We start from the raw sequence: 24965 nt of genomic DNA, 5'->3' as shown, positions 1-24965 counted from the left end.
ATTTGACGCCACCCACATTGAAATTCCAAATAATTGCAAAAATCTGCTTCTGAAGTAAAAACAATTAATTGTTGGGGTTCAAACTAAAAACACTGAAAAATATTATGCGAACAACATAATTCTTATTTCACAGGGTTTAAACAATTTCACAAGAAAATCAGACAAAATTGATCCGACAACTAAATTCATCAAAGCATGAATAATCGAATCACCACTAAACAACATTATGTCCAAATCCAGTCAGTCGATTCGATGTCGTCGAAGGAAATCATTCTGAGAAGGCAATTTGAAAAATCTTCATCCAACTTATCTGACGACGCACCGTGGCAACTCATAGTAGCTCCAAAGTTCAGCTCCTTATCGTCTAAATCTTTATCTGTGCGGGCCCTTTTTTCAGTTGGGCGTTCAAAACTTGAATTCCGTTTTTGAGATTCATGAATGTCTTCTACTGTTCCAAAACCAGATTGAACAACAAGATCAGTCTCTTCTTGATCACAAGAAATTCGACAAATGGCATAATCCGTGTTATTCACTCCCTCCAAAGAACTTCCTGCCAGTGTATATTCATGCATTATCCAACGACCCTTCTTCATATTTGTCTCGTCTTGCTTCAAATCGCCATTTAATTTGAACGTAAACGACTTCTTGACGCCAATGACTTCGCCCTTGCAATTCTTGATATCCTTCGGCACAGATTTTCCGCCCCATGTTCCACAACCGGCCACCCTAACAATATGTCTTCTACCTATCTTTTCCAACTTCGTAAACACGTAAATTTCCTTCTTCGAAACACCAACTTCAGACTCCCCAACGATTTCCCATGGATCATTGTCAGAAAAGACAATCCATGGGGTACCATTCTTTCCATATAGATTTCGTTCAAGAATTCTATTATATGGCAATGGGAATCCCATTGCTTTGGGTTTTAAGTAAAGTGTGATCAGTTTTTGATCGGTGGGTTTAAAAACGAAACTTGGTGGTATTGAGAATGCCATAGCCGAGCGTGTAAGAAGAGTTGAGCAAACTGGAAATTCTCAGAAGAGATTCGAGCTCTATACGTGAGAGAGTAAGTATTTCTCTGGAATCACAAACAACAATTTGCAAAGTGAAGAAGAAAAAGTTTTCTTTGAGACGAGCACATGATTTCTTCAACAAATACCTCTATTTATAGCTGAAATAATCACCTTATCATATTGCTATTGTTTTTGGTCTATGACTCTGTTTTTTGGTAACTTTTGAAAGATAGGAAGTCTAAAATGTGAAGGGACTGTGTCTGTGAGCGTGGTGTATTTATTATTACTTCAACTTTTACAAATTATTTCTTCAACGGGCTCAAATAATTTTTTAACAAATATTGGTGCTTATAAGCACCCTCTAATCTGTTTTCAAAAGTTAATTATTTTATGGAAGGATGACACGTAGTCAAACTTCTAGAAGATGAACCATATTACGAGTGTGGAAAGAAAAAAATAAAAAACTAAAAAGGCAATTTGGAGTTTAATTAAAGTTGAATTGGAGTACTCGATGATTAATCGAATTGCAAGTGATCAATTGGAAGTATTAATGGAGCATTTGATAAAATTTCATAAATTTTGGAGTTAAATTCGACATTTGAAAAGTTCGAGAAATATATTGCAAACTCTTGAAACTTGCATCAGTTCAATTATTGATGATTTTGGAATGAAGAAGACTTAATTGCAATTATTCGAAAATGAAAGACTAAATTTACATGGAAAAATGAGTCAATTTGAAAAATGGATTGTTTCCATTCTCTTCTCAAACTTTATGATGGAAATCAAGTTGAACAAAGATTTACCTAAATCCAACAATTAAACAAGACTTATAGGATTTTGTTATACGTATATATTCAAGCCGAGGTTTGTGGGAATTTATTGTGCACATATTATACAAGCTCAAAATGAGAAAAGAATCAAGAAATCAATCAAAAAGCTAGTGTTTCAAGATTTTATAAGAAGGCGGGAAATTAGTGTTCACGAAATTATTTCTTTCGATTTAAAACTACCGCAATTGTACGGTTCGTTAACAAGTAATAAAGTGGATTAAATAAGCCCGAATATCGTCCCATAAAGATTGATTAGTTCAAATTTTATCTATCATAACCTTAACCGAAACTAAATTATCAAAGTGAATGTAGATTTAATTAAACCCTAATTTTGGAAAGTAAACCCTAATTATGCAATTTTATGATTGACTTAAATTAAATATGCAAAACAATTTTTTTTACACTCTAGACTGAAGTCAAATGTTGAGAACGCACGTTTATTGTAATCAATAGAAATAAAACACACTAGGATCACGATTTCCTATGCAATTATCACTTTAAAACCCTAGTTTCACAATATGACAATACACTTCAATTGTAACGAATCAATGTTCCTAAGTCTGTCTAATACTCTCTCTCGAGATGTATCGAACCTATTTCTACATACCACCAGTCTATATTTCTATGACAGGTGCATATGTAAAAATGCATGCGGTTTTATGAACACTTAAAGATTCACGTAGGATATAGTGGTATATTTCTATCCCTTGACCCTACGATGATTTATATTATGCCGAACTTATTCCAATTTTCTCGAATGCAAGAATAAATCACTCAAAATCACGCAATTACGGGCCTTAATTGCGAAAATAATATTTGCATATAAATCATTCAAAACAATAGAAATATATCTTAAGGTCAAATTGCAAAATTAGAAAATTAAAGATCAAATTACATGGTACATCGATCTCCTATCACATGAAAATCTAGCCTAACATGGTTAAAATAAAAGAATATTTCAGATTTTGGATAAAAAGCATCACCGGGCTATGAAATCTTCAAAAATCTTGAAGCTCTTCGTGTAAATCTTCATTCTTGTGCTCAAAATCCTCACCAAGAAGTTTTTTCTGCCTCCAATACTGTTCTCCCTCTTTTTGAACGTCTTTTGGTATTTATATCACGTGAAAATTAGGTTACCAAAAGAGTTTCAGTCGTATAAAGAAACTGCAGATTCGGCCTCGAATCTTGTTCTATGCGATCGCATAGTACATTTCTATGCTGTCGCATAGAGTAAAAAAGATTTGAGAAAAAATTCTCGGGAGGCCTCTATGCGACCGCATAGAAGTTTATACTATGCGACCGCATAGTTATATCATTTCTTCCGCTTGACAGATTTTAGTATTTTGGTCATAACTTTTTCTTCTGATTTTCGATTGAAGTGATTAAAAGTGGATTGGGAAGAAAACTAAAAGATCTACACTTTTGATAGAATAGGCTTCCTCAAATTCTAATGTTTACTATGCCAAAAATGGATCTCAAGTAGAGACTAAAAATCACGAGCATAACTTTTTCGCCTAAAAGTTGATACTTGATAATACTTCGACCATATTTCACCTCTTTGAATCCTTTCCTCATCTGATTGACCTCTAACACTCTTGAATCTTTATTCTATTGCCCGTCTCATGTATGGATTATTTGCAACTTGGTCCTCGAACTTTCAGTTTCTTCAACTTTAGTCCGTTTTCGCTTGTTTCTTTTATTTCCATCATCTCATAATATTACCAAATTGGTACTTAGCTCATTCACTTCCTTGATTTACCCTTCGAACCATCTTTTGGATAATTGTACTTTGGTCCCTGAACTATCACTTTGCTCCATTTTAGTCTTTTTTCGGCTCCTTTCTCCTGAATTTCATCATTTCCATATAAACACCTACATTGCATGAATTCAACGAAATTAAGTTATAATTTAAATATTTTGCTTGTAATTAAGTCATGTTTGTTATCTAAATAAGTATGTAAAAACACACTTATCACTTAGTGCAAGATCTTTATGTTTTTTTTCCTTTTTTTCCTTAATACTCGATCGTGTACTTAAATTCTTTCTTATTTTATTCTTCTTTTATTTTAAATGCAATACGTTTGTCCCCATGTTTGCTGGATTAAATTCAGTAGCAATTTTCTCAAGGAACAAAATTTCTTTAAAGATAATATTTCTAATAAAATGTAATTTTATATCAATGTGTTTTGTTCTTTCATGATAAATAGGGCTTTTGCACAGGAATATAGCACTCTGACTGTCTGAATATAGTACAACTAGTCTACATAATTCATTTATTTCAGAAAGTAAACATTTAGCTATAAGACTTCTTTAATAGCATCAGTTACAGTAACACATTCTGCCTCAGCTGTAGACAAGACTACAACTGGTTGGAGTTGTGACTTCCTATATACACAAGTTCCACACAAAGTAAACACATAGGCAGTGGTAGATTTTCAGTTGTCCCTATTTCTAGCAAAGTGAGAATCAACAAAGCCCTTAAGTACTACACCCTCTTTACAAGCACTAAATGATAAGCCTAAGTGCGATGAACCTTTCAAATACCTCAACAACCATTTTAAAGCAACCCAATGTTCAGGTCCAGGGTTGGCCATGAATCTACTAAGTATACTAATGGAATAAACCATATCAGGCCTAGTGCAAACCATGGTGTACATTACTGATCCTACTGCGTTAGCATAGGGTACATTTTCCATTTGTTTAATCTCAGATTCATTTACCGAGCATTGGTCCTTGGTTAGTTTAAAATGGCTGGCTAAGGGGAGAGTTACCGTTTTAGCATGTTGCATAGCAAATCTAGCTAACATTTTATCAATATAACCAGTATGTTTTAAATTTAGTGATCTGTTTCTCTTATTCCTAGTTATTTTCATTCCCAAAATTCTTTTAGCATGGCCAATATCTTTCATTTCAAATTCTTTGCTTTGAGATCTTTTAGTATCATTAACCATAAGCATGTTTTGCCCTATTAACAGCACATCATCCACATATAGAAGTATGAAAGCAATCATTTTCTTAACTAAGTTCAAAGTAAAGACAATGATCAAATTCACTTCTTATGAAACTAACAGTAGATACAAAATTATCAAACCTTAAGTACCACTGCCTAGAAGATTGCTTCAAACCATATAGGGATCTTTTAAAAAAACAAACATGTCATGTTAACAAAGCCATGTGGTTGTTTCATATAGATTACTTAATCAAGATCACCATGCAAGAAGGCAATTTTTACATTCATTTGTTCAAATTCAAGGTCATAATCTGTCACAAGAGCAAGCATAACTCTAATAGTAGTGTATTTAACTATAGAAAAAAATTTCATTGTAATCTATGCCTTCTTTTTGTGTAAACCCCTTCGCTACAAGTCTAGCCTTAAATTTTATAGGCATTTTCTCATTATTTCCCTCCTTAACAGTAAATATTCATTTACAATCAACAATAGACTAATCTGCAGGTCTAGAAACTAAATTCTAGGTCTTATTTTTCATTAAGGAGTTCATTTCATCATTCATAGCAGCTTGCCAATTAACATATTGTTGACTGCCAACTGTCTCTTCATAAGATTTTGGTTCTTTAAAAACTAGATCTTGATAGGAAAGTACAACAAGTGAAAGGTAATCCCTATACCTAACAGGTTCTCTTATCTCTCTCATAATCTTGTCTCTAGTCAATTGATAATCTTCCAAAATCCACAGGCTGACTTTTTATGCTCTCTTGAACATTTCCTTCTTCATTTTCTTGAAGATCAGAAGCATTTTCTGCCTCTTCTTCCACCTGTTCATATAGAACAAGTTCAAGTGAAGTACCAAACTCCACTTGTAATCGGGTCCTATTAGCTTCTTCAACATTAGGTTGGTCATTTGATTCAATATTCTCTAAACAAGGCATTTTTGACTCATCAAAAATGACATCTGTACTAGTGAAGATTTTAAAACCTTTAGTTTCCCTACTCCAAAGCCAATATCCCTTTACACTATCAGGATAACCTAAGAAAACACATTTACGGGCCCTAGGTTCTAACTTACCTATACTCTAATGGGAGTAGGCAGTACATCCAAAGAGTTTTTAAGTATAAGTAATCAGGAATATGGCCAGTCCATTCCTCTTCGGGTGTTTTATCACCAGGAGCACTTAATGGTGTTCTATTAACAATATATGAAGTTTTCATCAAAGTTTTACCCCATAGGACTTTGGAAACACCAAAACTTATAAGCATACACCTCACTTTATCTAGTAAAATCCTTTTCATCCTCTCAACAACTTCATTTTGCTGAGGGGCATAAGGTGCAGTCCTATGTCTATTAATTCCCTCTCTACTATAGAACTGATCAAACTCTTTATTGCAGAATTCTAAGTCATTATCGGTTCTAAGCACCTTAATCCTCTTCCCAGTCTAATTTTCCATCAAGTTTTACCACATTTTAAAATTTTCAAGGGTTTCAGATTTTGGTTTCAATAGGTAGACCCAAGCCTTCCTAGAGTAGTCATCAATCAAGGATAAAAGGTATTTATTTCCTCCTTGAGTAATAATAGATAAAGGCCCCCATAGATCTGCATGTATGTACTCAAGAATAGAGGTGGTTCTATGATTTTCAGTGTTGAAATATAGCCTATGCTACTTACCTAAAGTGCAATTTTCATTGAAAGGCACTTTAGATATTGAGTCTTTTCCAAACACACCCATCTTGTGAAAAATCTGTAGATCCTTCTCACCAACATGAGCAAGTCTCTTGTGCCATTTTAAAGTAGCATCAAATTCAGCACTGGAAGATTTAGCAGCTTCATTACTAATTATACTGGCTTTAACAACATAAATTTCATTTCTTTTCACTCCCTTAAAGATGATAAGTGAACATTTAATCACCTTTAAGTACTCATCCCCTATTTTACCTTGCAAGCCTAAATCATCCAGGTTACCCATTGAAATAAGGTTCCTGTTTAAATCAGGAACATATCTAACCTTGTCAAGGGTATAGATATATCCATTCTCAAATTTCAATGTAACTTTCCCAATACCCTCAACTTTATGAGCTATGTTGTTTCCCATTACTACCTCTCCCCCATTAATTTTTTTTAAAATCTACTAGCCAATTCTTCCTAGAGGTCATGTGAAAAGTACAACCATAGTCCAAAATTCATTCCTGAACTTGATTTCCTCCATCAACAACATTAGTTGTATTAGGGTAAAAAGTTTGTTCAGTTACTGCATAGACATCCAAAGTAGTAGGTTCTACCACCTTTTTCTCATCCGCTCTTTTACTTTTCTATTCATTTTTCTTTTTATAACAGTCTTTTATAAAGTCTCATGTTTTTCCACACCTATAACATTTTTTATTTCTAGTTTTGGATTTTGATCTACCGCTACTTTTAAGCTTTCTCCTATGAGTGGTTCCCTAACTGCTTTAACCTTTCTGAGTAGAATTAAACCTAGTTGGGGTCCTACCTCTAACAAATAGGTTTTTTGTTCCAGCACTATTTCTCCCAGATCTAATTTCAAGATCCTTACTCCTTAAGGAGTTTATTACTATGTCACGTGTAAGAGTGTCTCTTCCATATTCTATTGCTACTTTTACTTCTTTATATTCTCAGGGATTGCATTTAAGAGTACTACATCTTTGCATTCTTCTGAAACTTTATCACCAGCATTAGTTATGTCTTGAAACAGCTTATTAAAGTTGTCAAGACTATCTTCTAAGTCCTTAGAGGGGTCAATCTTAAGACTAAAATTTTTTTCCAACAAGAACAATTTATTTGGTAAAGATTTGACCAAATAAAGTTTCTCTAATTTTTCCCATAATGTTTTAGCATCGTCATGCTTACCAACTTTTCTCAACACTTGATCAGATAAGTGCAGAATGATAGAAGTATATGCAAGTTCATCATCTTCATTCTATTGATCAGTTGACATAGTTTCAGGATATTCTTGTATTGTTGCTTTAACAACCTTTTGTTGAACTAAGAGACCTCTCATTTTATGTTGCCAAATGGGGAAATTCCATTTTCCATCAAAAACACCAAGTTGAAAAGAAGTATTTGTCATTTTCAAAACAAGAAATAATACAAATTACTTCAAAGATTTCGAAAAGACTAGACAACTGATCAATCTTGAACAACAAAAGTGTTTTGACCTTCACAAAATTTGAGAGGATCAAAAAATCACACAAGAGTATACAGCAATCGGATAAGAATACCATAGTTATGTAAACAATAAAGACACATGGTCTCAAAAAATCAAGGAAACAAGAAATTGAGTACAAATTACTATCCAAAATGATCAAATTCACTAGGATTTCGTGAGAATCATGTTGTCAAATCAAGGCTCAATTTGAACATTCCATGGAAAATTACAGTAAACTTCAATATCAAGTCACACAGATCCAAGAATTATTAAAATTTCACGACACAAATGAATATACAGTGAGAAGAAAACATCAAGACAAATAAAAAGAACATATACTTATCACAGAAGAGAACAAAATCAATGCTATAGGTATAAAAAAACGCAAACCAAAGGGTGGTTCATAGAAAATTTAACCACCAATCTAACCATACATGTAGAGGTCAAAATAGATCCTTTTCTTTCCAGCAGCAGAATCAGCAACGTTTAGGTCTAAGGGCCAATCCACCAAGAATGTAATCAACTTGGGATCCAACCACCGACCATACCACAAAGTCACCCAAGACTTTCAGATTTTAACACAAGAAAATCAAATCCGTAAGTGGGACCCTTAGATGGAAACAAATCCAGATCTAGGGTTTCACAAAATACCAATCGATCTTGAGATAGAACTCGGGAAATTAATTCTCTAGGTTTCAGAACTCAATCGAAGCCTAGAACTCACAAGAACACTACTTTGATACCACTATTAACTTCAAATCATTACAAGAAAATTACAAATCTGGGAATACACTGTAAAACCCACACACTAACACCACTAGACATCAAGATTGGTGACCAAATTAGGCTCAGATCATTGTACCTTTCTTAAATCATCAAGGATGTCCTATCTCAACCATAGAAGCCTCACAAGTCCCGAAAACTATGGGTTGCTACAATGGACCGAAAACAAAGGACTCAATAACAGATTTTCACTTTACTCACATAGAAGCAAACTCTCAGATTTTCAATCTCACAAAGAGAAGATGATTAACTCACAAAGAAAGAGGATGAATAGACATGAACAAAAAAACTCAGAAGGTTTAGATGGCCGGAGTGAAGAGAGAATGAAAAGTGTCCCAAATTAGGGTTAAAACCCCATATTTATAGTAACACACAATCAACCGTAGAACTGTATCTTCATCCAACGGTCCAGAGCAACGCACAAGATTTGGGCCGATTTCGGGTCATGGGAGTGGGCCTTCTCAAGTGAAGTTACTGGGCAACGTTATGTATATTGTCGGCCACTTTCTCATCATTGCCTAAACAATGGGCTAGACTGGCATCACAGCCCAACAAAAATATCTTTTAACTATCATTTCCAACTTCGTGAACACGTAAATTTCCTTCTTCAAAACACCAACTTTAGAATCCCCAACAATTTCCCATGGATTGTTGACGGAAAAAGCAATCCATAGGGTAACGTCTTTTTTGTATAGATTTCGTTCAAGAATTCTATCACATGGTAATTGGAATCCCATTGCTTTGGGTTTTAAGTAATGTGTGATAACTTTTTGATCAGTGGGCTTAAAAATGAAACCTGGTGGTAATGGGAACGCCATACCTTAAGAAGAGTTGAGCAAATTTGAAATTCTCGGGAGTTTAACTGTAGAGGGATTTGAATTCTGTATCTGAGAGAGAGCGTGCGTTCTTCTTGGGCTCATAAAAACACATCGCGAAAGTTAGCATTCAAACTCTGTATCTCATGACCAAGATCAAGATCAAGAAAGTAGAAAAAAGTCGGTTTTCGAACCTTTAGAAGGAATGGTGGATAATGAAACTTTCCGTGTTTATTTATTTATTTATTTTTATTACAATTTTTAATCAACAGTTTGTGATTGTTTTAAATATTTTTCAATGCACAATTTGAAATATGTATCAATTTCCTTTTTTTGCCACACGTCATATTAATTTAATTTTAAATATTTATTTATATCTAGTTCAGATAAAATTTCAGCACCAGCTTAAAATATGTAATTTGTTTAATCTTGTATTTATAAATTTATCTATATATATAAAATTAATAAAGTTTCTTAATTGGTTTTCGGATAATGACTTATCCGCTCAACTACCAATTCAATGACCCCCTAGACCCCAATATCTTCATCGAGTTAGGAGTTGAATCTATTTTAAAATTTATGCGCTAAAACAAATTATATACATAGATATAAAAATATAAATAAAAAAACAAGGTTGAAGATTGGCTGGAGATAACCGTAAACCAAAATAGCTTGGGAGCTCATTGACTCAGCTCGTGAAGCTCAAATCCATGAGTGACGAGCCGAGCTTATGAGCGGCTCATGCTTGGTAGCTTGAATTCTATCTCTTGAGTCGAGCTTAAGCTCGCTAGTTGATTTGTATGCTAGCCTTGAGCCACCATTAAATCCTTTCTTTATAAAATCTATTTTTGAACACAATTTTTAAAAATTATATATTTTTAATTTTGGCACCATATTAATAATCAATTTTGTATATAGTTAAAAATACTTAAAAACAATAAAGAGGTCTGTGGATCACTCGGCTAGGCCTGGTAGAGCCGAGCTCATGAACGAGCTGACTTGATTGTATTCACTAACCAATAAATCTTTTATAATTTTTCTATGCCCATAATTAACCAAGAATTCGACTGTTTATACAGTCAATGGGCCCCACTATGCCAGCCATATTTGATTGCTTTATTTATCGTCAACTAAAAATTTTGAGAGAGACCCGATGCCCCTAACTTGTTGTATTCAATATTCTTAAAATGCCTGTCGTCTTTTTCGAAGAAAACGATTGCAGTTGTTTTTCATTTATTACTTTTTCCTGAAGGTTTGAAGAAAGGGTATTATGGTCAATTTATGTAAAGGGCATTTGAGATGTATCAACAATATAGAAAGGATAGTTTAGACATTTTAATTAAAAAGAGGCCTTAAAAACTTATTTGGAGTAAGTTAGACCTAAAAAAGTTTTGGATGGCTTGACTAGGACTTTTTTAAAAGTTCCCCTCAAACGTCACCAACACTCATTGCACTTTTATCCCTAGCCTTTAAAATATAAGATTTACATCCTCAACCTTTCATTTTGATAGCACTTTCATCTTTGTTGGATAGTTAAACTAGTTAAAATTTCTTCAAGGGGACGTTTTGCCCTCCTACATGGAAACTAAATAGAAAAAAAAGCATGATACAAAAAATGAAAGTTGGTTGGCCTTCACCATTCACACTCTGTTGGGAATATTTTGGAGACGAGTAAGAGAAGATTTTATCAAATTAGAAATTCTCTGAGAGAAATCAAACTTTTAGGTTAAAGGACAATACATATGGCAAAATGGTGGGATTTGTCCTCTTAAGATGCTTTGTAAAATGGTGGTTGTTTAAACAAACCAATGTTGAAATCTATGTACTCATTTTTTTATGTTTTAATTGGATCGAATTGCTCGTTGAAGTTTAATTGGTTTTGACACCATATTATGACTGAGAGTTTTATCTTAAAACGTCAACTTTATTAAGAGGAATAGCACAAATCGTTATATATTAGTCTATATTTTTATCTTTATTTAATGTGAAATTTATCCCTTAACACACACCCTGTAAAAATTTTATTGTCTCAAATCATTGTCGATACATCATGCAATCAGAATGAGTTAGGCCATAATTAGTTCTTAAAATTTGGTATAAGAGAAACAATCTCTTTGCTTGTACAGAAGCAGTGTTGTCAGAATTAATACAGGTGCTGTTGTGGCATCATCTGCTTGGTTAGCCCTTTTTTTTTTGCCATTGTACAACAGAAAACGGACAAGTTTTATCTGTATTAAATCTGGCAAATCTCTAAGAGAAATAATTGAAATCGAATGCTCTATAGAGCTTGAGCTTTACACCACCACTGGCTTTGTTTCTAGTCAAATATCTCTATGAGAAGGAATCTAAGTTGCATAATCAAGAAATTCGCAATTTCAAATGCTAGGGTAGAAGTTGAAAACTTGATGAAAAGAATCATTTCTGTTTGTGGAAGATGAAATGGCCTGAGAAATCTTGGTCTGGATGAGGATTTGAAGGGTGAGGCTGGTTTGCCAACTGAGCTAACAGTGACTGAGAAGGCAAATATCATATAATGAAGAAAGCCAAGAACACCATAATCGTGAGCTTAGAGGATCAAATGCCACACCAGATGTTAAAGATCAATACTGCCTCAGAAATATGGGATAAGTTGGAAGAAATTTACACGGTTGAGTCTCTCTGCCTGATAGAATTTAATTAAAGCAAACGTTCTTCGATTTTTGGATGGTGGAGGGAAATATTTTAGATGATCATATAGATTCTTTCACAAAATTGGTGCAGGATTTGGAGAGCATCGAAGTGGAAATTGAGTAGAGAGATCAGACTATACAGTAAGGACACTTAATTTGTAGGGTGTGATTGGACAAATTCATGCCAAAGAAATAGGTTTGAAAGTAGTAGGTTTTAGGTGGTTATTTTAGGTGAAAAAGACACCAGGTCATGAAAAGCCCAGTTACAAGGCTAGGCTTGTGATAAAGGAATTCACCCAAGTGGAGGGAGTGGATTATTTTAGAATTTATTCATGGGCAATTTACATAAAGGTCACAAAAATTGAAAGCACACAAAAAAATTTCATTTGCACTAATTTCTTCCAAAAATATCACTTTTTCTGCGAAATGTCCATTTTACCCCGTTGTGAGACATTTTTAGGACCAATAAATACTTAATTTGAATGTGATTAATGGTTTGATGTGATGATTCGTTTTATTTATTTTAAATATTTAAGACATTCATGTTATATTGTATATTTCATTGTTGAAAAAGGGGGTGAAAACTTAGAAAAAAAAAACACACACACACACACACAAACGCTTATGAATACAAACCTTGCCTTCTTCTTCACCATCTTCGTTCCATCATCCACAAGGGAAAACTATTGATCAATCTCAAAAGTGATCTACTAGAAAAATTATCTTTTCATGCCATAATTTACTACTTTAAATGTTTGATACGACATGATCATATATTAATTGAATTTTATGAATCTTTTATTCATTGATGTGTTTTATTTTTAATATATTTTTTAAGGGGAAAAATAACAACATCCTCTAGAAAATGTGAAGGAATCCATATTTAATGAAGTATTGAGTTATTCCTTCTTTATGTGGGAAGATATTGTGATGTTGTAGTTGAAAATTTATTATCACCATTAGTGTTTTCAATAATTTCTTCCAAACAATCAAACACATGTTTTTAGCTTTTTTGAAAATTATGACAGTTCAACTGTCGAATAGTATCTTCGAAATCGTCGGGCGAGACATTTTAATTATCGAACTCGACATTTAATAAATGTCAAGATAGATAATTTAATTGTCGATTTCAATACTTGAAAACTATTGTCACCCTTTCCTTTTTTGGTACTACATGGATCTACATGTCAACATATGGAATTTATAAAACCTGTCAAAAAAATTAAATTGCTGATTTTTTGAAAGTGTATAAAAGGCCCTCCAACTCTATGCTTGTTCAAAATAATTCAACCTACTGCTTCAAAACTTTTTATCACAATCTGCTCAAAATGATAATTTTTATCCCCACCAACTAAATTATAGTTTGTAAATTGTAAATAATAGACTCAAGTGACGCATAAATGGTAAATATCGCTAATATTAAATAGTATTATTACAGAAATGTAGATTGGAAATAACCAAGAACTGGCAAAGGCTCGATCAGCTTGAACGTTTCGTTGCTTCCCGCGGACGAACTCATTATGTCGATGTAATGTAATTGATGAAACGGTTTGTATATGTGAGAACTTGAAAGTCTCTCAATGCTTCTGAAGTGCTTTTTATATAACGGATAATGACAACATGCTATTTATAATCAACTTGAAGGGATGAATCAATTATGGTCATTTACTGCCCAACCACAAAGTCCAATCTCATCTAAATTTAGTTGGTATGATGGTTCAATAAAATAACTGTACCTTTAGCCCCCCATTTCCACATAATTACTAGGATATTGTGACTCTTAAATCATGTGAACAATGGATTCAAGTTTCATGCAACTCACATAATGTACTTTGTAAATTAGTTATAACATGATTGTCATGGCTTTGGCATAATTATAAAAATGGCTTAACAACTTAATCCAATAAAAAAATAAACTCTCATTAACATCCTTGTGAATTAGTTGTAGCATGGTTTCTTGAAATGGGAAAATTTTAATGGCTAGCCATCTTTACCCAATCATCATTGACGAATGACCTTGTAATTAATCCGGAAATAAGAAAATATAGTCCAAGTAAACTAGGAACTCTTACACAACATGCTCGTGCCTTCAATACAAAACAAATTATAGTGTACATAACCATTTATTATTTGCAAAAGCCATGCATTTACATATCCCCACACTGCTGATCTTCAGTTATCGCATTACAACATTCAAACTAAAAAACAACAGACCAACTTCTAGCAAATTACACCAACTTCCTCAACCGGGTATTTTTTGAAACGAGGAATTCAAACTCCAGCGAGAAAAACACAAATTAGATCATGATAAAACATAGAAATGTAACACGTAATAAATCGAACTCATGTCTGTAGTAAGGTGAACTGTCAAGAAAAATCGACATCAATCGTTTGTATGGACAGTTCACCTATCGATATCGACGGTTAATCTCGACATATGCCTGAGATTCTGTCATCTCTCGAGATTGGCAGAGTTGAACCCTCGAGAACGCCAGTTCAAGCAGGCTGCACACTTTAGCAATCTGCTGAAATGTACACATGAGACATAGAAGTTCGACATCTACGGCATCATTTCTAAACAATGCAAAGACATTTTGTAAAACAAAAATGGAATTACCTACACTTGGACTTATCCAAACAACCTTGCACTATCATACGCACACGTGCAAGAAGCAATAGTAAAAACCTTTGTCAGAAGATATGTTGCCCGAGAAGTAGAAACCGAAAAAAATGGAGCTATAAATATACAGTCAGCAAAAATCATGATAATGACTAATTATTCACCTTCATTACGTGTTATATTTTGCATATGGTCGTCACATTTCCTACAAACCAAAATTGGCTACGAGCTAGAATGATCAAATTGCGACCAATAACTCATTTTACAGTAAGATTGTTGGTTACTAGATTGAGATCCCAGAAAACCTTTTGAGCTATATTCTTGACCAGAATATTGAGATTCTAGTGAATATTTTTAGCTATATATATTTACTATATTTCCATTTTGCCACATTAGTTTTGCCGTTTGAAATTAAAGAAAACAAATATAAGCAACCCTATCTTTCAGACACTACAATTGACCAAAGATTAATTTAAATCCAACAAAAGGAGCTGATAAAATCCACAAAATTAACATTCCAGAATTCCCCAACTAATTTCCTAAATCTTACCAAACATTGAATGGTCTCAGTGGCTAAAATAAGGTTGTCATGGTCTTGAAAAAAAAAACACTGAGAAAGACCAACACCACCATGCCGCAAACCACCGCTAGAAGCGGCTTTTGCAGATTTCTTCTTCTTCTTACATATAGGAAGTTCTGAGTTAGGATTTCGAAACCTTCGATCGTCCAAAGAGATGTATTTAAGTGATGAGAGAGAGACCTAGGGCAAATTCGGTAATGATTATAAGAATTGATTTTTTGATCGTTAGAGAGAAAAGTGGGTCCCAAATGTGAGTAAAGAAGTCAAAAATGACGGCTGAAATAGTGAAATAACGATCAAAAAATTAATTTTTTTTGGATGAAAAATTGTTACCAAATCGGACTTAAATAGTTATGTTAGAGCATTTGATGTGATGTTTTAAATTTTTGGTAATATTTTTTCATCTAGTCAAATCAGTTTTTAATGAAGGACATGTAGGGTATTTGAATTATCTAGATAGGCAAAAATATCCAAAATTGTTCAAAATTAACAATCTTGCAAAGATTTAAAATTGATGACATTTTTGTAAATGCAAAGTCAAGAATTGACTATTTTGGTAATTTCCACTTTATTCACCTGGCTTCCTGTTGTCAACGGTAGCTCAAATGGTCATGGAATTTGGAACAAACGGATGTCGCTACTATTCTCCATGGTGAACTAAAAGAACAGATCTTCATGGAGCAGCCACCAGTGTACGTTACAGCAGAAAATGAAGGTAAGGTTTGCCCCTTAAAATGTGCATCTACTTATTGCTGTATGTAGACAATATGCTAATTGCAAGTCAATGTTGAATAGAAATTTCAAAACTAAAGGTTCAACTGAAATGTAATTTTGAAATGAAAGGTCCGGGGCAATCCAAGGATGACACGTAGTCAAACTTCTAGAAGATGAACCATATTACAAGCGTGAAAAAAAAAAGGAGAAGAAGAAGAAGAAGAAGAAGAAGGCAATTTGGAGTTTAATTAAAGTTGAATTGGAGTACTTAAAGATTAATCGAATTGCAAGTGATCCATTGGAAGTATTAATGGAGCATTTGTTAAAACTTCATAAATTTTGGAGTTAAATTCAATATTTGAAAAGTTCGGGAATTAAATTGCAAACTCTTAAAACTTGCATCGGGTAATTATTAATCATTTTGGAATGAAGAAGACTTAATTACAATTATTAGAAAATGAAAGGCTAAAGTTACATGGAAACACGAGTCAAGTTGACGGAAATAAATGTCTATTTTGCTTTATTTATATATTTGTATACAATCTTTGCTCGTTACCAAAGGTTGTTATTTGAATGATGTAATTAGTAATTTTTTTTATTATAAATTGAGTTAATCGTTTAAGAATTGCATGCTAAAACAGATTTATATTTGTCAAGTTGAAGAATTTACGGACATCATCAACGCAAATTGAAGAAGGATGTCGCTGGTGCAACTCTTATATAGTAAAAAAAAAAAGGAAATAAAGGTATATTTTGCTTTATTTATAGGCATAGGGGGCTCAGGTTCGTCATATGAATCTATCTCCCCTTCCTTCCTGGCCCTTTTACTTATTATGAGTTCGCTTCCTACAAACTCTTTCGATAACTGTTAAAGTTGTTGATTAGAGTGGTAATGGTGTTCGAAGAATGTATCAATCCGAGTCAAGATGAATAACATATAATCAAAGCCATGTAACCAGGTTGATTTCTTGGAACATGCTTGAGTTCAAATTGCGTAGGGTTATCAATGGGGGTATAGGATATGTACAATATAATAATCACATGGTCTTGCATATTGAGACATGCACATGAAGGCCCACATTGTTAGTACAAAAGATTAATCGGCACGTTGTTTTCCGTTTCCAATTGTAAAGTTCATCGCCAATAAAAGGAACACCCCTTTTTGGGACTTTGTCTCAAGAGGTTTCGTCCCTTACACAATCATCTGATCCTCTTTAATTGTTAGCGAATTAACACGCGCGAAACAAATTCAAAAAAAGAGAGAGAGAGAGAGAAATGCATTTTGAAATTAATAAAACAATGCATGGCATCTCCTTCCTCCCAAACTCTGTTGCTTATTAATAAGAAGCCCTGCACCACTTCTTTCTTCATTCTCCTGTCTTCTTCATATCCAACATCGCTTTATGTGCTAATTAATCAAATATTGTATAAAATTGAATTAATCGTTTAAGAATTGCATGCTAAAACACATTTATATATGTCAAGTTGAAGAATTTACAGACATCATCAACGCAAACTGAAGAAGGATGTCGCTGGTGCAACTCTTATATAGTCAAAAAAAAAAAAAGGGAAATAAGGGTATATTTTGCTTTATTTATAGGGATAGGGAGTTCAGGTTCGTCATATGAATCTATCTCTCCTTCCTTCCTTGCCCTTTTGCTTACTATGAGTTCGCTTCGTACAAGCTCTTTCGATAACTGTTAAAGTTGTTGATTAGAGTGGTAATGGTGTTCGAAGAATGTATCAATCCGAGTCAAGATGAATAACATATAATCAAAGCCATGTAACCAGGTAGATTTCTTGGAACATGCTCGAGTTCAAATTGCGTAGGGTTATCAATGGGGGTATAGGATATGTACAATATAATAATCACATGGTCTTGCATATTGAGACATGCACATGAAGGCCCACATTGTTAGTACAAAAGATTAATCGCATTACTTTTAAACCAAGTTGAGATCAAGCCCACATTAGGAACAGAAATTAAATAAAAAAAATTATGTCCTTGTTTTATTCATCTAAAAAAATTGATTTTAATTTAGATTATTACTAATAATTAATTTTAATCAAACATTTTATGGGATCTACAATTTTTCATACATTCCATCAACTTTTATCATAATGTACTACAAAACAAATTTTTCGATAAACCAAATGTAATTCTGTTGACACATAAAAATTCAGCCCAAATCGAACAGCCCAGAGAGTAAAGCCCAATTGGAGGATCCCCAAATCAGACAACCCAAAGAACGAAATCCAATTGAACGAATCATTACAAATATTGTATACAACATCGCTTTTAAACCAAGTTGAGATCTACAATTTTAATCAAAGATTGTATACAAATATATACTAATTACATCTATTTTCTTCTCAAACTTTTTGATGGAAATCAAGTTGAACAAAGATTTTGCCTAAATCCAACAATTAAACAAGACTTATAGGGTTTTATTATACATACTAGTCTTTGACATGTACGTTGCACGAGTTTTGTATTTATTATATTTTTATTAACGTCAAAATTATAGATTTTCAAAACTGATTGAAGATTCGAAGTATTTGGTGAAGTCTAATCGTTTGGTTCATTATATTATCGTAGGATACGTAGAGTTTTCGTTTTTTATTTTTTTCCTCATTTATTTATTTTTTATGTATTTTGTTCATATTATAAATTTTTTTTTGATTTAAAATCCTTTTTAATTATTTTTTCTTTATGAAAAAACTTAATTTTTTTAATTTTTAATTTAATAATATTTATAGGTTCTTTATCTAATTTTCACAACATTCTTTTGTTTAATTTGTTTTATTTTTATTATATATTTTTTTTTAAGATTGTTTTAAAAAAAAAAATCTTCATATTATAAATAATTTTTTTTAATTTAAAATTCTTTTTTCTTTATATTATTAAAAAAAAAAAAAAAAACAGTTGACGGTTGTGATGCTGAACTTATCCAAAAAGCTGAAAACGAATAGGGTATTTCAATCGCTCAAGAAGACGTAACAAATAGGTCTCCTCTAGTGTTTTTTTAAGCTTTTACATGATGGGCTGAAGGAGGATAAGGTATGCATCGGTGATATTACAAAAGAGCGACTCTAAAAATTAATGTAGAAATTACAAGGAGACAAGATTTCGAAGATTGCATTTCAAAAATAAAGTTCAAGGTTTACTTATTCAAAAATTAGGTTATAATTCACTTTTTAATATTAATAATACTATTACTATACACACTCTCTATATCTAACTTCTATCTTCTGTCTTCTCTCTATCGTTCTTCTGTCTCTTTCTAAATAACATAATCTGACAAAATCAATTGGGGCCATTGTGCACAATTCGGCGGAATTCGACGGAATTGATGATGTTTTGCGGTGACTTTTTCTTTATTGGCCGACAGCGAGGACTGCTTAACAGAAGTTATTTTCTAATTTTTGTTGGTGATGGAAATTAAAATTGCTGCTTCTCCTATTTTGTTGAATTATGTTAGTTGTTGGAGTGGTGCTGGTTGAATGGTGGCAGTTTGCAAGTGGTAGTAATGGTGCTGGCTGTGGTCACATGTTCATAGATGGTACCGTTAAACGCTATTGATCACATGTCGATTTGCACAAAAATGAAGTGACAACAAATTTTCTTTTAGAAGGCTACGTGATGATATGAGGCATAATTAGCCACTCCAATTATTAATCGATTACGTGAGAAATAGTTATCTTTAGTAATCTTCTCAAAAGATCAAAAAAATATCGGCAGTTCGCGTACTGATTAATCGTGTAATTATATTAGCCACTCCAAAATTCTTGCGTAATTACTGATAAATTATTGCACAAAAATTTAGAATTTTTTTCCAATTATGTTGCCATCTCTTCCTCTTTGATTGCCTTCTTTATACATATTGTAACGAGTAACATAGTAAACTTTTGAGTTATTGTTCCCACAAGAACCTTTTTTTTTTTTTTTTACACATAATTTTATATTTCTAACTCCTATTGTTGAAAACAAAGGATTATGATTGTTTTCATAACTATATCTATTAAATGAAAGAATCAAAATTGCACACAAAGATCGAATTGATGTTTCAACTATGGAATGAATATTAGTGCAGGACAATTTCATCTATTGATCACATTTAAGTCTTAATTCAAGATTTACAAATCTAATGTAGAGTTCGATTGAATTTTTTTATTGTATTTAATTGACCCCTATTTAGTTCTCATTGACCCTATTTAACTAATTCAATCACATATCTCTATATGAATCAATCTTAATTAAATACACTATTTCTTCTAAGAATTTATATAACAACCGCAATAATTAGCAAATGTGTCTCTTCATATTATACTAAATTGTCGAATTTTATTATGAGATCTAAATATAAAACTCACCTGTCAATTCGTAAAAGATTCACAAAATCATTGAGTTGTTTATCAAGTAACTCAAAACATTAAATACATAAATAAAATTTTCAAGGAACTAGAATCTTGAATACACGAACTAAAGGATCTTGAATAGATTACATTATTAACCCTAATAAAGAGTTTAGATATTCATAATAATAGAAGGGGGGAAATTGTATTGAATACGTCATCGGGTTTTGAATTGAGCTGTAAAAAAGTGGATGAATCTTACACCAAGTTCTTTTTTTATTCCAAATATTGATTTTAAATCCTTGAGTTCTTGTTTTTCTCTTTTAATTTTGCTCTCTAATTCTCCAAGTTGTGATTTTTGTCTCTCAATGTGGCCCTTCAAAAGTGCCTCTATCATTGTATTTATACTTCCCTTAACGTTTTCCCAAATTTGAAGATGTTATGGAATTTAAACGAGCCAAAAATTCTTGCCCTAGATGTATCAGGCCATGCTACATGGCGTCGTGGCACTACGAAGACATTGTGGATGGCTCCTCTTGGGAAAAATTCAGTACCATATCTCCTTTAATATTTTTATGATAACTTTTTCTCTCGATATCCGGTTGAGACAATTCAAATTGGATTATAAAGATAACTCGAAGGGCTATAATTTTACTAACAGCAGCTCTTTTCCACTTTAAACGTTTACTAGGCAAAAAATGAATCTCAATCTCTGGATAAAAATCTAGAACATTCTTGTAAAAATTCTTTGATCATATTTCACTCATTTTATTTTCTAGTTGCGTCCAATCTTCAATACAACATGAAAATTCTTCAAGTCAAAATTCGTTCATTAGACTATCAAGTACTCAAGTTTTAGCTTGAATTATCTGGCCTTTTGGTCAATGAAGTAATATCAATTCATTTACAGATTCTTTCAAGCGTGACATTTCTAGCATAGATATACCAGATTGATAACTATTTGACATTGTGGAATTCCCATAACTAATTTCTTCTTACATCAATTTAATAGATCTTTTTTTTTTACAGTGTTTATTAACTTGACAACTCAAGAACTTGTCATTTCATACTTATCTAATAACTTGGATGAGTTTTTTTTGACACATATAAATCTATAAATGAAAATGAAAATGAAAATAATAATAATAATGTGGTGGTGGTGGTGGTGGTCCTTATCAACCATGATTTGAATTATCCAACAAATTGACCAAGATTTATGCCAAGGTGCTTAAAAATTGGCACCTCTATGAGAAATTAGAATACAGTCAGTCCATTTACAAAAACTAACAATCAATTCTAACATTTCAAACTTACATCTCTATATATTCTGAAGAAAGGATGGTCCTCAAAAGCTCCTTCAAATTAGCAAGAACATAGCGTGGCCCTAAGCTCGTCACTCCAATAAAATTCAGGAGCTGCTCTAAATCCTACAAAAAGGTCATCGATTAACATAGAAAAGGTCATTGACATGGCACAAAAATAGCAATGTAATTTGTGAAGAAGTCAATTGCACATTGTGTGCAGAGATCAAAATTGGATATGAATAAATCCAATGTCATCTATATTAGGTTAGTCATAAAATTTCGTATTTAATAAAAATCATGTTGGTGGATTGAAGAAGATAAATGTTGGTATAATATTCATCACCTACTCCAGATATCCTCTCAATAATCAAATGCAGTTACAAAAAGTAGATAATATTATTATTTTAACAAATTACTTTTGTAACTACAGTCCAGTAAAATCTTCTGCTTAATTTAAGTAAGAATATCCGCTAAAGGATAGATACAGAAAAATTCAGAAGCTGAGTAATGAGCTCACACCACCATCTAGATCTACACATCAGTAAAGGAATCAACACTCATGAGCAAAAGCACAAAAATGGGGACTGGTACAAATTTAACAAGAAAAATTTATATGCCAAACTCTAAGCCTTGTATGACAAAAAATTTATGTAAGATCATTAGTAGACTGTCTTATAATACTCCAAAAATTACGAATATGTTTCAATATGGTTTGACACTAAAAAATTAAGAAGTGCTACACACCTTCTTTAACAAGAACATAGCATAGGCTGCTCTTGTGAAGTCTTGCCCTTCTATAAAGAGAGGGAATTCTACCAGCTTCAAACTTGTCAAACTTATTGAATAAGAATCTGAACTGGACATTGCAGGTGCATAATCACGTATACATGATCGAGAACCTCCTAGCCGTAAAGGATAACGCAAAGGAACTTGTAAATAAGAAGCAATGAGTGAAACAGCCTACATAAATAACAAGCCATCATGATTAATAGATATTAAATTGCAATTAGTGCTCTGAAAATTACCTAATGCCTACACCAATGCAATAATCCAATAAAGATCATTGAGATCCAAAACAAGTGTAAACTAGGTGCCAAGTTGATGACAAAAGAGATAATGTATAACAAGTCCCCATTTATTTTAGATGTCCTATCACAATTCATCGCAACGAAAGCAGATTACGCTTGAAAAGATACATAAGTTGATAAACTATGCCAGGCAAAGAGGAATAACGCACGTGTGCTATATATCCCAAGGCAGTCGAAGATCTCTGAATCTCCTTCTTATCAGTGAAGAAACTTATCTTTGTAAAAGGGATCATAGTGAGATGCAGACTTAAGATGGTCAAAGAGCCTTGATCAACAGGTTTTGATCCAGGAGGAACACCTGCAAGTAGTGACAAGAAACAAAACTGAATAGAGATTAATCAAAATAAACCAACCAATCAAGGATACTAAGCTGTAATAATTATGGCAATAACCAAAACCATCAATTGCAGCTGGAATCTTTTATATAAAGTAGAGTCAGCATATGATGCTTGCAGTCATGCATTGCTTATATCAACTTGGATGTGACTCCAGCATACACATATATTCAAATTGAAATCAGTGAGTAGGGAGGTAATGAGATTACAAACAATTGCAAAAATGCGGAGAACAATTCATAGAAGCCTCGACATGCAACACCTGAGATAATCAAGAAACTATATACAAAAATGATCCTAACTAAGCCGAGGGAGTCATCCATATAACATGACTATTAGAGATACAACCTACGAGCTGCTCAGAAATTTCTAATCAATTCTTGGTGTTTGTATATAGACTTTGCAAATTTAGCAACCTCAGTGTACAAATTACCAAACAGACCCAGCCCCTCTACTTTACCAATCAGAGCATGAATTTGACGGATTATTGGCTTAGAGGATTTCCTAATTTTAAGGCTTTTAAATTGCAATCTTTTAAATGCTGAGCAAAATAAACAAACTGACAACCAAAGGAGAAAACCCCCAATAAATAAGACATTTTGAATGCAATAAGAACACACTTCCAAGCCTGCACAAGTAAATAGATGGTCGCAAATATTTATCCTTTTTTCTTCAGTATAACATAAGATGAAACTATATCAGCAAATGCAACCAGAAACTACATATCTTAGTAATATTATTGTGACTAATGGCCATTGGCACGTAAAAAAATAACTATCAAGTTTCTAAAATTTTGGGTACCCTAGTACACACAATCACAGAGACCATGGTAAAACATACAAAGTTCTTTCCTTCTATTTTATAGAAAATAACATGACACGAGAAAAGCAAACATGACTTCAACCCTCAACATCATTTACACTAAAATGATGGATCCAGATAAATGTAACTTTGCAGCAACAACTCTGTAACAAAAATTATCATCTCTATCCTACAACTGAGGCATATGTAGAAGGGATACAAGCAAATTTATAAATGATATAGCTGTGTTACCGGTCATTATTATGTTCTTGTATTCAAATAATTGGGTAATTCATATAATGGATTCATAAATTTCTCTGTCATTTAGGCATATGACCTAGATTTATTCTTCGCGAGGTAGAAAATGAAGAGTGAGTGCAGAAAAATATAAGTAGACTTTCTTCTTTACTATATTTGACTCACAACAAAGCTTGCTACCGAGTTAAATAAACATATATCATCTGTCCAACAGTTGAAGCGAGTTATTGGCTTATTCGTGGTTCAGTAAACGAAGAAATGTATTCATCTACATGATACATTAACAATTTTTCACACTCTAACTAAATATAAGATCCATTACCTGATTTGATACTGCTAGTGAATGATTCAAGTTCTTGCTCTGGAGCACGTCCAATTACAACCTTCACAGGATAAAGCAGTGAAACTTGTGATACCATGTATCATTGTCTCAATCTTAATGACTTCTGCAAGTTTTTTAGATGAACATAACCTTTTTCTCCAGTAGGTGACCTATCTGAGTCCTGCATTGAAGTAAGTTTATTTCAGATGTGCAAAATTAATTTTTAATACCAATGCAAAAATTTTAAATTTAAATTTGATAAAATGGGAAGATTTTCAAAAGCATATCCCTACCATATAAAAATGAGAATGTGAAGTTACTGTGGAAATCAACATGAATTGTTCCATTTTATCTCACTG

General features: G+C 32.8%; 2 protein-coding genes across 2 annotated transcripts in view; both read right to left on the bottom strand.

Moving 5' to 3' along the window:
* Window positions 1–224: 224 nt before the first annotated feature.
* LOC111374262 lies at window positions 225–914 on the bottom strand. The gene has a single exon (XM_022996916.1). It carries the CDS (start codon window positions 912–914, stop codon window positions 225–227), a length of 690 nt encoding a protein of 229 aa, XP_022852684.1.
* A 20715-nt stretch (window positions 915–21629) lies between these two features.
* LOC111374271 (UV radiation resistance-associated gene protein-like) overlaps window positions 21630–24965 on the bottom strand; it is an 8870-nt gene continuing 5534 nt past the window's right edge. The window contains 4 exon segments of the mRNA XM_022996927.1: window positions 21630–21925; window positions 22547–22762; window positions 23040–23188; window positions 24607–24787. Coding sequence (XP_022852695.1) covers window positions 21809–21925; window positions 22547–22762; window positions 23040–23188; window positions 24607–24787 — 663 coding nt within the window. The 3' untranslated portion in view covers window positions 21630–21808.

The sequence above is a fragment of the Olea europaea genome, unplaced genomic scaffold, assembly GCF_002742605.1.
Source record: "Olea europaea var. sylvestris unplaced genomic scaffold, O_europaea_v1 scaffold1224, whole genome shotgun sequence".
NCBI lineage: Eukaryota > Viridiplantae > Streptophyta > Magnoliopsida > Lamiales > Oleaceae > Olea > Olea europaea.
The sequence above is the reverse complement of the archived record's forward strand: the minus strand, read 5'-3'. Positions and strand labels throughout refer to the sequence as shown.

Bases quoted from the DNA above. Each gene is read 5' to 3' on its own strand.
- LOC111374262 (XM_022996916.1), bottom strand. From the start codon at position 914: ATGGGATTCCCATTGCCATATAATAGAATTCTTGAACGAAATCTATAT.